The following is a 13,630-nucleotide window of genomic DNA, read 5'->3' as shown; positions in this document are numbered from 1 at the left end:
CACCTTCACCCCCCCCCCCCCCCCCAAGTTAATATAAGTAAATATTTTAGTTTCTCCTTTACAGTGGCTTTGAACATAGGAGTGACTTGGATGCAAGGATACCCACTCTAGTCTGCACGGTTCAGACACACGCTCAAGTGATTCACAGCCTGTGTTTGCAGCGCTGTCTTTTCGTGTACTGCCCTAAGTAAAATTTGAATACTTGAGGTACAGTTGTAGGCACCTATCATGTTCTACCATTTTTTACCTTTGCCTATAGAAGTTGCCTAACCAAAAAGTATGGAAGCAACTTGTCAAAAGCTCAGGGTTCATAACACTGGAAGATACTGGGGCAACTTTTGTTTTCTGCTTTAAAAAGGAGTCTTACGCTCAAAATCCACATTAAAAAAAACCCAACAAACAGAAACCAAAAATACCCACCCCAAAACTTAAAAATAGTCTGTTTTCTTTCCCTTGTCCCTGTGAAATGGGTAGCTGTTGCTGCTGTGTTGCATGCATCACTTCTAATATACTGCCTTGGCTTCCTATAGAGTAGTCTGTCAGGTTCAGGAGTGACGTCCTTGTTCTTCCAAGCTCTTAGTGGTTTGATGCCAGAATACCTGAAACGTGCACCAAATGACCAAACATGCTCTGCGCTTACTGAGATCGGTGGTCTCTAATGTCATCGTAGTGTTTTCTTTTATTCTTATACTAGCTATTAAAAGATGGCTTCTGTCAAAACAGAAACGGTTGGGGTTTTTTTGCAGACTGTCTCTGGAGGAAAGAAGGTTGTCTGCTGCATGCTTAGAGGACCTCTAAAAACAAATAATAAAATATAATTATCTTTAGATGTCCTGGTTTTTCTAATTTCAGTGTGTTGTTCTAATTTGCAGTAATAAAGAAGGCTGTTGGGCTGCTTCTAATATATGCTGTTGCTTTGCATAATCACTTATACTAGTTTAATCTTGTAATATCATTCTAAGACTTTTGGCTTATAATATCATATTATCTTTTGTACAAATAATAAAAATGTAGATGTGAAGCATTTTTCTCCAAATTTTAAAGCTGTTAGATGACATAACCATTTTTTTTACCTGCTAATAATTTGGTAAATATAATAATGTAATAAACTGCATTTGTGATGAGATGCTAACTTTCTCATTTCATTTTGACTTCTCTAGAGAAGTTGGAGGTTGCACCACCATCTCCGGGACAACTGAAACATGGTAAAAGAAGACTGTTTGTTGGATGTGGTTCAGTATTTGTGCAGTCTGTCTTTGAATTGCTTCATCTTTCTCCTGCAAGTGCTGGTCTGTCCTTATCCCTTGTCATATGGAGTAACAGAAAACCAAAGCAAGCACCAACAGTCATCCTGCCGTCTTTATTTCATAACACCTCAGCTGGAGAATGTGCCCCATTTAGTGAAAGTAGGACAGAAAGCCCAAACGAGAGTGTGCTGTTCAAAGCCAGCAGCAAACATTTTTCTAAGCCAAGTAGTGTTGATGCTGCAGCACCTTGTGCGGTTTTTTGTGTTTAAGAATTTTCTTGCTTCTAGTTGCCTATATTTTAAGTGGACTGAGAAGTGGGATAAAATTGCAAAGAAACTGCAAATAGATTTGGTATTCTTTGTAATACCATGGTCATTCAAATTCTGATTTTGTTTCCAAATCAGTGGATTTCTGTGGTTTTATACTCCCAGTGAGCACACGTATTTAATTGAACATACATTTTCCCATTGTAGGTATCTACACTTATTTTCCTTTGGGTTTTTTTTTGTTGTTGTTGTTGATCGCTGGGCTTCTGTTTACTCCATGGATTCCAAAATTCTGTCAATTTTGTTAAGAATTTGAGCTTCCTTTGTAGCTCCAGAGTTTGGTACATACATTTTGAAAATACTGGGCATCTCTGTGTGCTTTTTTATTATTTATGGTTTTTTGGGGTTTTGTTCTGTGGTAGTTAAAAAAAAAAAAAAAAGGAAAATTTCATACATTCTGTGCTTTAGTCTTTTACCTGTGCATTTAAGAAGGTATGTATGTTCTTACAAAATAGTTACAGAAGTCCAAACATTTTCTAGTACCTGAGCATGAAAGATCTCTTGTGTGGCTTTGTTTTTTTATATGATCATGAATTCATGCTCTCTGCAAGAAGTAAATCCAAAATGGACTCAAACCAGTTTCTTTTCACATGACCCTGAAGTTCATACACTCTTCTTTCTTCCCTCTTCATTTGTTTGCATCTCTAAGTTTATAAATGTAGGAATTATTGTTTCCATCTGAAGTGGAGAAAAAAACCTAAGTAGCTGATGCATTTTAGATGTTAAAAAAGTGAAAAGATATAACTTTCTATGCTCTATTTTTAGTCAAGTAGTCTGTCCTTGGTGCTGTATTTGGTATTGCAATGCTTGTACCTTGAGACTGAGCTGGAGGCAATGCTGTGCAAATTCAGTCTCATCTCTATCAGAAGCTTACAAGCTAAAACTTGAGAGAGAAAATGAAACAGGACAATAGAAAATTTTCAAATAGGATTTACTTGGAGTTTCAGGAATGAAAAGAAAAACTGCATGAAACAAAAGATGGAACTTAATTTCTTAATGTATTGAGGAGCAGCTTCAAGTCTAACTTGTCCTCATCATAGTGCCCAAACAAAATCAAGATACAGAAGTTTGGGTTGAATAGTGAGATAATTAACGCTCTATGACACACTAGTGAAAATCACCTTTGCATTTGCAGATTTAGCTGAAGGAGTTTTGGTAAGGATTGCCTAGCTCCAGACAATGCTCCGAAAATATGAATTTTTAGGAATGTGTGAAGAAGATGGAGCTCTTGCACAGGAATAGAGAGGGACTTGCAGAGGAAAGGGCTTTATTTCGAGCAGGAGAAGAATGCAGAGAATCTGGTAAGGCAGTTTGGCAATCTTCAGTGATACTGCAACGTCAGTTGGAAGGACTGTAAATAGTATCAAAGTTTGTGTAGTTTAAAATATTTCTCTTATGTACTAGTAGGCATTGTTGGGCTTCCGTCCAAAATTTTATCAGTATTTGCAAAGAGTAAGTTGGTTTAACTGGTTCTTCGCAAGTGATTAGTAACACTTATGCATAGCAAAGGGTTTTACCAAACCTCACAGAAATAAAAAGGCCACTAATAGAAGTAGTAGGAAAGGAATTTTGTGTATGTTGTCTTTGTTTCTCTTAAAGGCAGTATGAGACTGACATTTCAGTTGTTCATGTGAACTAGTGAACTCCTATAAATATTTATTTTCTCTTTGTTACTTATTTCTTTTAGTGTTCTTCCACAATGCATTACCTTTTGTAGGGTTTGGATTTTTGGATAATGCAATTATGATTGCTGCGGTAAGTTCATCATTTAATTCCTTGATCAAGTCAGCATGATTCATATTGCTCAAGTAGTAAATGAGTAAATGGGAGCTTCAGGAAGTTTCCGTTCCCTCTGTATCAACTCACGAATTTCTACTTCAATTTTTCTTTTTTTTAAAGAGAGTGTCCATGCTCTATGGAGCTTTTGCAGAATGCAAAGGAGTGTTGTTCCTTCTGAAGGCCGGTATTGTTAACTAATTTTACTGAATTTAGAAGAGGCTTGCTTGCTTTTCCTCTCCTAATTTGTGCTGCAAAACACATTTACCACCATATAGTCAATACATTTTTTTGTACTGACTGATGATAATGTGATTATAATGCCTTGATGATTAGGTCTTCAGGGTTTTTACTAATGTATTCCTTTGTTCTGAGTGATGCAGGCAATGTTAGTGCTGATGCTGATTTCTACTGATATAGACTGGCATTTCTGAGTAACGCTCAAGATATTTTCCTGTTCATTTGGAAGATGAAATGGGCCAGTGGAACAGGAAGGTGGATAAAGGCCAAAGACATTGCCCCTCATGTAGGATTATCATTGACAGCGTGATTTTAATAGTGGGGTAATTCAGGTGGAAACAGACCACAGGACCCACTAGGTCTCTAGTCTTACTCAGGACCTTCTCAGGGTCTCCAGTCTAATCTCCTGCTCAAAGTAGGGTCAGCTGTAAGGTCAGACCAAGTTGTTCATGATTTTATCCTGTGGTTCTTGAAAAGCTCCAAGGGCAGAGACTGCACAACCTGTCTGGACAACCTGTGCCAGTGCTCGACAGTCCTCACAGTAGAAAACACTTTCTTGTAACTGGAACATATCTTGTTTTGATTGATGCCCATTGATTCTCATCCTTGGGCCACACACTGCTGTTTCATCATACAGTTCAGTGTGATTTTACATTTCTTCAACTGAAAAAGTAAGGAGCTACAATACCACATTTTATTTGTTCGCTCAGTATTTGTAGAAGTTTGCATTCAGAACCGTACCTGCAGTTAAGAATTACAGTGGGGAAAACGGTATGCAGAGATAGGGACTACGGTTTTGTCCGTTAGGTGGCCATTCCGAAACAATATAAAATACTATATCTGAGACATAGGTTTCTTGTCCTAGGGGGAAATACATGTGCCAGGAGGGTAGGACCTGTGCGTAGTAGTTGTTTATTTATCCTTTCAATTTTAACATAAGCAGTAAGCAATATTTTTGCCAGTTGAATCAGTATCATCTATTTTTATTCCAAATCCTTCAAATAATGAGAAAACTCTTATTTTTCAGGGAACTCAAATAGAATTGTCAATTGGAGTTATCCTAGGAATTTCAACTATGGCAGGCAAGTAATAAAAATGTAGTATGTGTAGACTAATATGGCACACGTTTATGTTTCAGGCTGAACGTGAGACACAGGGCTTCCTTGGTCTTGCAGCTGCCTTTCCTAGTAAAGAAACAACCTATGGTTGAAGCAGGGACATTCCATTTGCAGAAATGGAATTTCAGTTCAAATAGCTTTTGAAATGCTTGTCAGTTTTAATGAAGACGTTCAAATCCTGGGTCACTTAGGAAAGTGTATTTCCATTTCTGTAATGGGGCTACTCTAAATTCCCTAGGGTCTGATACTTATATGTGTGTATACATGTATTTGCAAGCTGTTTGCTTGCAGCACAAAGTGAAGATCAATGTGGGGGTCCTTTTGCTGTGTTGGCCGGTGTTCTTGGTGGCTTCTCTGCCTCCGTGCGATACCACGGGAGGGCCCAGCAGCCACCCTGCTCCTGCACTGGCCAAAACTGATAAGCTCTGCTCGACAGCTTTGGTGTCTCTGCAGTGTCAGAGGGAAAAAAGGGGCTCATGGGTCCACCAGCTGCAGGTGCAGTGTTGCTGGGAAGCATGCAGACCGCTTCAATGAAAATGTACGTAGCAGAACAAGTTAATCATTTGGAAATTGGCAGCCCTCTGTTGCAATGCAAGACGGTCACAAGCAAACTTATCTCAATAAGATCTGCCATGAAGTCATGTATTTTAAGTCTGTAACTTTATTCAGTCATACATAGTGTATTATTCCTAACCTGACCCGGTTCATGGATATGTTGAAGTGTTTCTCAAAGCTACGTATGTGAGTAACAGCTCCTTCTATTTCCAGTGCTCCTGTGCCTCTTCAGGCATGGGAAGGCCTTGCCTGGTGTCCAGCATTAGCTGTATGAAAGCAGCAACCATACGTGGCCGTTCTTAACTCTGATCTGAAAAGTTTTTACATTGATTTCCAGCTGCCAGTGTTGCTTTTTTTTGTATTTGTCAAGTTTTCTTTATGTTAGTTGAGAAAAATAGTTGCACTTCCTATTACTATTAGGCTGCTGCTGTTGTTACAAGCTGTAGTAAGGTTAGAAGAAAAGCACTAGAATAAAAGAAACTTACTTTTAGTTTTTTATGCAATATATACTGAGAAGAGTGGGGGTCACAGAGGGGGGAGGGGACCTGGTTGATTTTGTTTGTAATTAAAATAATACTTTGTCTTCTTCCTCCTTTCTCTTCCGTCTCCATCCCTCCAGCTGCTGCTTTGGGAAACCTTGTTTCAGATTTAGCTGGACTGGGGTATGTCTGAACTTGTTTTAATAATGTATTTCTTGTTTGCTCCTTTGCAAACACTGTCAGTGCTACTGAACTAAAACATAGCCACTGCTGAAGTTGCTTTATTTTTTTTCCTAGCGCTTGAATTCTGCTTCAGTAAACTACATGACTGTAGAAATGTATTCTGTCCTTGCTAAGGAGAAGTTGAAATATTAGGTGGCTCTTGTTGAGGTTAAAACTGCAATGCCATAGTTCTGAAACAGAATAATTCTCCTGCTATTACAGTATTCTTTATTTTAAGTGATAAAATTGAGATTGGGATTTAACCGTGTTCAGTGTATTCTGTAAGTAATGTTTGCTTGTAAGAAAGTATTAGAATTTTTTCTACAAGTTTTTTCATTAAAATACAAAACGGAAAAAAAAATGTTGTGATATAATATATCGCTGTGATTGAATATACCTAATATACCTCCAGATACTGTTATGCTTAGATCTGGAGACATTTTCTTCTCCTCAGATAAAACAATTATTATATATCTGAAATATCTTCAGATCTAGGCATACATCTTTCTGATGTAAACAGATGCAGCTGACTTTTTTTTATAAAAGAAAATCTGTCATTCCTTTTTCCCACTTTCCCTCTAACTTTTTTCTGCAAATAATAAAGCTTATTACTAATTAGTGTGTGTGCGGAACAATTCCTCCAGTAAAGGCTACTTACAAGCTGTGCTAAAATACAATAACATTCACACAGGTTGTGTCTTAACTGCATAACATTTTTCTGAAAATATTGCTTGTTAAAACAGTGAGAAAATTGCTTAACTTACATTGCAAGACGTGACCATCAGAAGTCTGAACACTTTCCCATATTTATCTCTCGATGACTTTATCAGTATGCTGAAGGAAAAGCTATTCGTTATAAGTTCAGTGCTTCAAATATTTCAAAATCCTTGCTAGAAGATACTGCCAGATCCAAAATTGTTCGTTCACGTTTTCTTCTTCTTCCAGTCTTGCAGGTTATGTAGAAGCTTTAGCTTCACGACTGGGTCTGTCAATCCCTGATCTGACACCCAAACAAGCTGATATGTGGCAAACGCGTCTCAGCGCACACTTGGTGAGTATCCTGTAGGTAGGCACTGTTTGCATGCAGCTTTTTTGTTTAGACTAAGATGTGATAAATCCTTTTTGTCATTTTGCTGTCAAATACTGAATGACCACCAGCAGTTCGCACATTTCCTGGAAAGTTTAATTGTGAGCCTGTGTCAGGGAGCAGCAGCATGAGGCTGGACTGTGTCGGGCTTGGGTGGTGGCTTGTATGCAGCAAGCAGCAAATGACTAGTAACATGGATGGTCTCTGCAATGACCTCGTGTATGTTCTGCAGATACCTGGGCTGGGCTCTTGCTACTGTGGTAAGATAGTTTATTTGAAAGTTATGTGGCCCCTTAGTAGTTTACTCCTATACAATCTTTGCCAAGTGCTTGTTATTCATATACCTGTGCTAGTATGTATTCGTTTCTAGTATTTTTTAATTAGCTTGGATATGAAATCAGCTTTTCCCTGGGTGAACTTTCAGCATTTGAATAATATTTGCTGCCTGGGTTTACAGTTATGGGACACTAATCTTGCAGATTCATTTTCAGGATGATTACTTAATTAACATTTAAACACTTGAAGCAGTCCCACTTCAGCAATGAGAGTGTTTAGTTTATTTTGATAAAAGAAACAGATGATAAGAAACTGAGCAAAGAAACAGATATTTCTTTCACTTTGCCAGAATGAGCCTTCATGGGGAAAAATATCTTTGCAGGTTTAAGGGAGAAGGAATAACACTGAGGAAAAGCTGGGGGGTGGAAAGTCTGCGTTTAGCACTGACAGAGCAAAGTGTTGAGCGGGGAAGAATTGGCAGGTGGTTGGGGGGCTGCCCTCTAGTCTTTCTAACGTAAGAGTTTTCTCACTGGAAGCTGAGTCTGTGGCAAAAGCCACTGCAGTTCATTCACAGGACTTTTCTGTGAAAAGACTTCTGAGCATCTTAGCCTGTATGCTAGCATTTTTTTTCTTTGTTTTTTTACCCACAGTCTCAAGTTTCTCAACACTATCCATCTGCTGGTGGTGATGTGGTTTGGATGTTGCCTTTCTTATTTCTTTCCTCTCCTGTTGACTTTTACATCTAGGTCAATTGTGAAATGTTTTTCAATCTTTTTTTTTTACCTTGTCTTCACCTTGTGCCTTTGCAAATTTTCGTGTTTCCAAGAAATGCCTTGTTCCTGACCTTGATGATAATTTGCATTACCAGATGCAAGCGTATGCGTTTGTAATTGTACCTAAAATGTGATTTGACTTTTCGTTTGGGTTTTTTTTTTTTTCCCCTTCGCTGTCTTCCTGGCCATCCTACTTAATCCTTCGAATCTCTGTCTCCTCCCTTACCACCCCTGCAGCTCTTCATGGGTCATTCCCCTCTTCTTTATTCAGAATTGTCTTTTATCACAGCATACACTGTTTCTAACCTTGTCATATCTGTCTCTCTCTCATAGATTGTGTTTCTAGTCTGCAGGCTAAGAAAAATGTGTCTCCCAACTGAAAACTAGAACAAAGGGTGTGTTTTCCTGGTTGTTTTGGTACTACACAGCAAACGAGTAACAACTGATCAGTGAGAAACTTAATGTTTTTCCCCCTTTCTCTAGGGTAAAGCTATTGGAGTGACCATTGGCTGCATTTTAGGAATGTTTCCTTTGTTGTTCTTTGGCGATGAGGAAGAAAAACTGGAAGAAAAGAATTAACCTTTTTACAAGACATATACAAATGTAAACTACTGTACCTCAATTATTCAATTACGCTGTCAATATTTAGGAATTAACAGACATAAAAAAATGTATAGACTTGGGAACAAAACCTTCAGCATGTCGTTTTATGGAAACACTAATTTATTGTGGCTTTGTGTTCCGTACTTTTTATAAGATATCATCTAACTTTTTATTTAATTGTAAATTTTTGAAGTGTTTTCACTTATGGAAACTGATGTTTACCACTTTCCCCTTTGACCTTATTCTTTAATGGATTATTACTTTCATAATCCACCATGGATGACAGTATCACTCCTGAGTTGCATATTGGTTGCTTAACAGTTGTAATTGCATGACAAAAATTTCACTACTGTTCATCAGGTCCTTCAATGCAGATTATTAAGGAGGTCAGTGATGAGTGATTTGAAGTCCCTCACTTAGCAAGATGACTGGTTGCCCCCTCACCAGGCACCGTTTTGCACTGCCTTTAGGTCAGATGTATTGGTGATCCATGACAGTCTAGTTTGCATTTTTTCACAATTCTGACTAAGTGTCTCTGAATTGTCTTCTGAGATGGGTATTTTAATGCTTTGACAAGGTAAGTGTTTCCAGTGTAGGCTCTTTATCAAGTCCATTTTTTTAGTGGTGCTTTAACACCTTCTGTACTTCCATATTCATGCTTTTTTTTCCCCTTTGTAAACAATATTTTGGGAATTGAGTTGAGATATCCTTAAATTTGTCTCCTGGATTTTGAGTGTGATGTTAAAGAATTCAGACCAACTATTTCAAAAAGACAGCTTTTTTATTGTTCTGCTTAAAATAAGGTGTGAATAGTTGATTGAGGGGATGAGGCCAGGGAACGCTTCAGGGTGTGAATGAGTGCTAACATTGCAAGTTTGTAATGGGTGGTTCAGTTGAAACAATGAAGAGTACCATCAGTCTGGATTAGAGGACCTGATTTGCACATTATAACTTTGTATTTAAGATTAAGCCTTTGCTACTTTTTTTTTTTTGCTGTGAGACAATCAGTAAAAAGAACCCAAACAACAAAAAAAAGGAGACGTGAGGCCTTTTTCCTTTTTTGCCTTTTATTTTTGCAGTCTTACTTGATGTATTATAGATCTGACAGTGCAGTCACATGCAGCTGTGCTTTTTTACATGGTCATGAATAAATCGATTACAGCTATTGACTATTCATATTTCAGGATCTGACTTGCCAATAGCATAATGCTAAACTGATAACTGTTGATTAGAGGAGAGGGTTTCTTACCTGTTCGGATACCATTCAGAAAAGACGTTAAAAAGAGAGGCACAGGCAGAGCACTTTGAAAGTTTACTGCTGGAATTGCTACTTCTGAAACCTGGAAAGAAATGTTTTTTAAAAAAAAAAATTAAGTCCCCTGATGACTTTTCTTGCTGTAGGAAAAATCTTATTGTAACGTGTGTCCGTTTTACAGAGCTCATGGCTTATTTCTTGGTCATGTATCTGACTTCTCATTTCTAGAAGCCCTTTAACAGCAGCCCTGAAATTTTTACATCAATCTTTAATGATGGTGACAGTGTTGTAGCTGTTTTTTTGAAAAGTAATCTTTGAAAACTTGCAGTGAGTAGTCCTAGTAGCATGTACTGTATTTTGTACATTAAACCATGAGAATCTGGTCCAAACTGTAAAATTGAAAGAAATCTCAGCCAGGCATAGAACACAAATGCAGAGGGGTTTTGGCTTGCATTTTCAGAGTTGGAAGCTTTATTAAAAAAAACAACCACCAAACAACAAAAAAAGCTCCAACCAACACCCCTCATCCCCTCCAAAAAAAACAATTCTGCTAGAAAAATTTTGCAGTCATTCCCCAACGGATTCCTGCTGGTTTACGGTACTTCGGCAGTACACATCAAAACAATGGGATGTTTTGTAACTGTTTTTACAGTAATTCCAACACTGTTTCCCATTATGATACTGGCATCTTCATTGGAACCTTCCAGTAGTGGTGAAACCTCTGTTCTTTGCTGTCATATCAACTGGAACACTGTTTTCACAATCACTTTTTAGAGCTCATGAGGACAATGGGAAGAGTGTGTCAGCTGTCATAGTAGCATTCATTTTATAATGGCAATAGAAGGACCGTGTACTACTATTGAATAGCTTGTGCATGTAAATTGAGTATGTTCTGTTGCTGTACGTCAAATTGCTGTACCGCAACCAATGCTTTTGTTGAGAATTAATGAACTAAAATATCTTCGGAGAAATTAATCATGTGTTGTCTTGTTAAACTATTTAGCTGACCACAAAAATGTGGAGGGCAAGTGACACATGGTAAGAAATCTTGGGTGTTTCAGGCTGTTGTCTGATACTGTAATCAAGAAAAGTGACTTCCAATATTGGACAAACGTGAAGAAATAATTTGTGATTTGAGAGGAATAGTGGCTCTGCTAGAGGCTGAAAGTGGTTGTTGGGGCTAAGTTGCCACCCTGAGTACTTGAGGGGTACCTTGCTTTGCCTGCAGGATCCCCTCTTGTGGGGGTGTGGTACTGCTGCTTGTGGAAGGGAAGATCTGTGCCTCATCTGTACCCTGTCTCCTCACAAGGAGGGTGGGTTTTTCTGGGGTATATGGATGAAAGTAATCCCTGATGCTCTGATCACACCTTTTAAAATGCCTAACTGAGAAGACAGAGCACTAAGAAAAGACTCCTGTTTGTTTTCTGTTGTCTTCTCTCTCCTCAATAAAAAGAAAAGCAAACACTACATGCTTAATCAGAGACTTCAGTATTGCTCAATTTTTTAAAATTCTATCAATTTGCCGTGTGTTAACAGGAATTTTTCACATTAAAGGGCTGGTAGACCTGAAATTGTGTTTATTTTAAAATGTTGTCTTTTATTGTAACTTAACATATAAATGTATTTTTGATCGTATGTTATCTCTAGGGACAAAGAACATACATCTGATAATATGGTTACCCAAATCTGTTTGCCAATATTTTCTCATTCATGTACTTTTACATAAATTATTTGAATTCAGACAGCATATTTTGTATTGTCTTTAATTAAATTGTCAAACTTTCTGTAAACTTTTGTACTACAGCAAAGCTGTTCTGTGTTTCTTTATTAGACCAGATGCTGGAGGGGAAATGTTAATAATATCCTGTGGGTATTCAGCCTCAGTCATATAAAACAGGAATTTATTATTTAAGTTATAAGCAGGTGGTCCTTTGTCACTGTCATAGGAGATACCACCATGGAGTGCACCATACTTCTGTCTCTTCATGCTTGGAAGAGAGCGATTTTAAACAATTAAAATGTTTGCATGGCAAATTGGTGGTGTGTTTGATTAATATTAGTCAGAAGTCCACTTGCACTTGAACTTCTGGAATTAAATGAGTTTTTAGATGCAAAATAAGCCTTTTTGAACTTTCCTGGGCTTTGGAGCTCTTCACTTTTCTTCACTCCTTGGTCAGTCCCTTCTGTGGATGTCTGTGCATAAAGAAGTGCTGGGAGTAAAACATCTCTACTGGAAGGATGGTCTCATTTCACTTTGACAGCCTGTATAGGTTGGCTGTTAGACTTATTCTGATTGCATTGTGAAGTAGAACCTTCATTAATGCTGTCTGGAGAGTCTATCACGCTTCTAGCCAGCGTGTTTCTCTCTTCTCTGATGTTGTACATGGTCTGTTGGACAAGCTGACAGAGCAGTGGTATGTAAACTAAAGGCCGTAATAAAGTATTGAGGAATTATCATCCTGCTCTTAGAGTCTTCTGCCTCTGGAATTTTTTAACCTAAAATGTTAAGAAAATGGCTAGAGCTACTCCAGGTTGCAGTTAATGCACTCATAACACAAATCCAAGCTCCTGTCTTCAAGTCTCTCTTTAACATTTGTTGAGGCTTTTACCCTTGTCTCAGTATTCTGGGCTCTTGGCATCCATAGTGTTGCTTCAAAGTAGTATTGGGGTTGGGAGGATGGAGGGTTTTGGGCCAACTTGGAATTCAAAAGCCAGCTGAGATAAATGCAGAAGGATTTGTTTTGGAAGACTACCTCCCCCAATCAAAACAAACCCCACCTTCTAGAGAGACCTGTGAGCTTCCCCCCTGCTTCCCCAAGAGTTTGTAGTCACTAGGATTTGAGCAGGGCAGTCTTTGAGCCTCAGGTATGTAATTCAGAATAGTGACCTTGGGTACAAACAGGGAGCGTGAAGCGCTGATGTAGTATCACTCCTGTACGTAGCTGACACCGAGATAATGCCTCTTGCAGCAGCATGAAGAGAACTGGCAGGAAACAGTTTTGGTTTAACAGACTTCACCTTAGTAGTCCATAGGTATTGAAGTGACTGGCTTAAATGGTGTTGCAGCTGCGAATGCCACTCCACAGTCTCATGAGTTGCTCCTTCTATGTATGTGTGCAAAGACCAAGTTGCTGTGAAATACCAAAATTACTTGAGACTTTAAACCTGATGAATTTTGTGTGCATTTTGTGTTCTGTTCTTGATACTGTGCTTATCAAAGTGTCATTTATATTTCTATATTATGAAAAGGGCCTTATGCTTTTGCCTAGAGGGTTTAAGCCCTTTCAAACCTGTAAGTATTGATACTATCGATCAGCAAATAGATTATTTTGCAATGGGTTATGACGTGTAGTGAATGGGACCATTCACTGGTTAGAAAACGTGTAACTGAAGAGTAAGATTTGCCACATTGGACCTACGGCTGCCGTTCCTGTTGGGGAGAGGGTGCCCCGCCTGCCGTTCCTGTTGGGGAGAGGTTGCCACTGAGCAGGATGGTAGTGCAGTAACTGGGAGTGCCGTCTCTTTGCACAGCACTGCTGGTTGGATTTGGGAGGGTGATCTGTTGGCTCCATGGTGATCCTGTCTGTTTTTGCTGAAAATGCCTTATCTGTTACTTCCAGGTAGGAACGAGGAGGAAAGGGAGGAGAATGGGATTCTGCCGGGTCACTTTCCC

General features: G+C 38.6%; 1 protein-coding gene across 1 annotated transcript in view; it reads left to right on the top strand.

The window, feature by feature from the left end:
* Positions 1-9,533, top strand: part of TMEM65 (transmembrane protein 65) — a 27,995-nt gene extending 18,462 nt beyond the window's left edge. The window contains exons 2-7 of the mRNA XM_010294350.1: positions 1,161-1,205; positions 3,261-3,328; positions 4,617-4,671; positions 5,882-5,924; positions 6,909-7,014; positions 8,583-9,533. Coding sequence (XP_010292652.1) covers positions 1,161-1,205; positions 3,261-3,328; positions 4,617-4,671; positions 5,882-5,924; positions 6,909-7,014; positions 8,583-8,678 — 413 coding nt within the window. The 3' untranslated portion in view covers positions 8,679-9,533. The remainder of the gene's footprint in view (positions 1-1,160; positions 1,206-3,260; positions 3,329-4,616; positions 4,672-5,881; positions 5,925-6,908; positions 7,015-8,582) is intronic.
* Positions 9,534-13,630: the final 4,097 nt, after the last annotated feature.

This window comes from Phaethon lepturus, unplaced genomic scaffold, assembly GCF_000687285.1.
Source record: "Phaethon lepturus isolate BGI_N335 unplaced genomic scaffold, ASM68728v1 scaffold18060, whole genome shotgun sequence".
In the NCBI taxonomy this organism is placed as follows: domain Eukaryota; kingdom Metazoa; phylum Chordata; class Aves; order Phaethontiformes; family Phaethontidae; genus Phaethon; species Phaethon lepturus.
The sequence above is the reverse complement of the archived record's forward strand: the minus strand, read 5'-3'. Positions and strand labels throughout refer to the sequence as shown.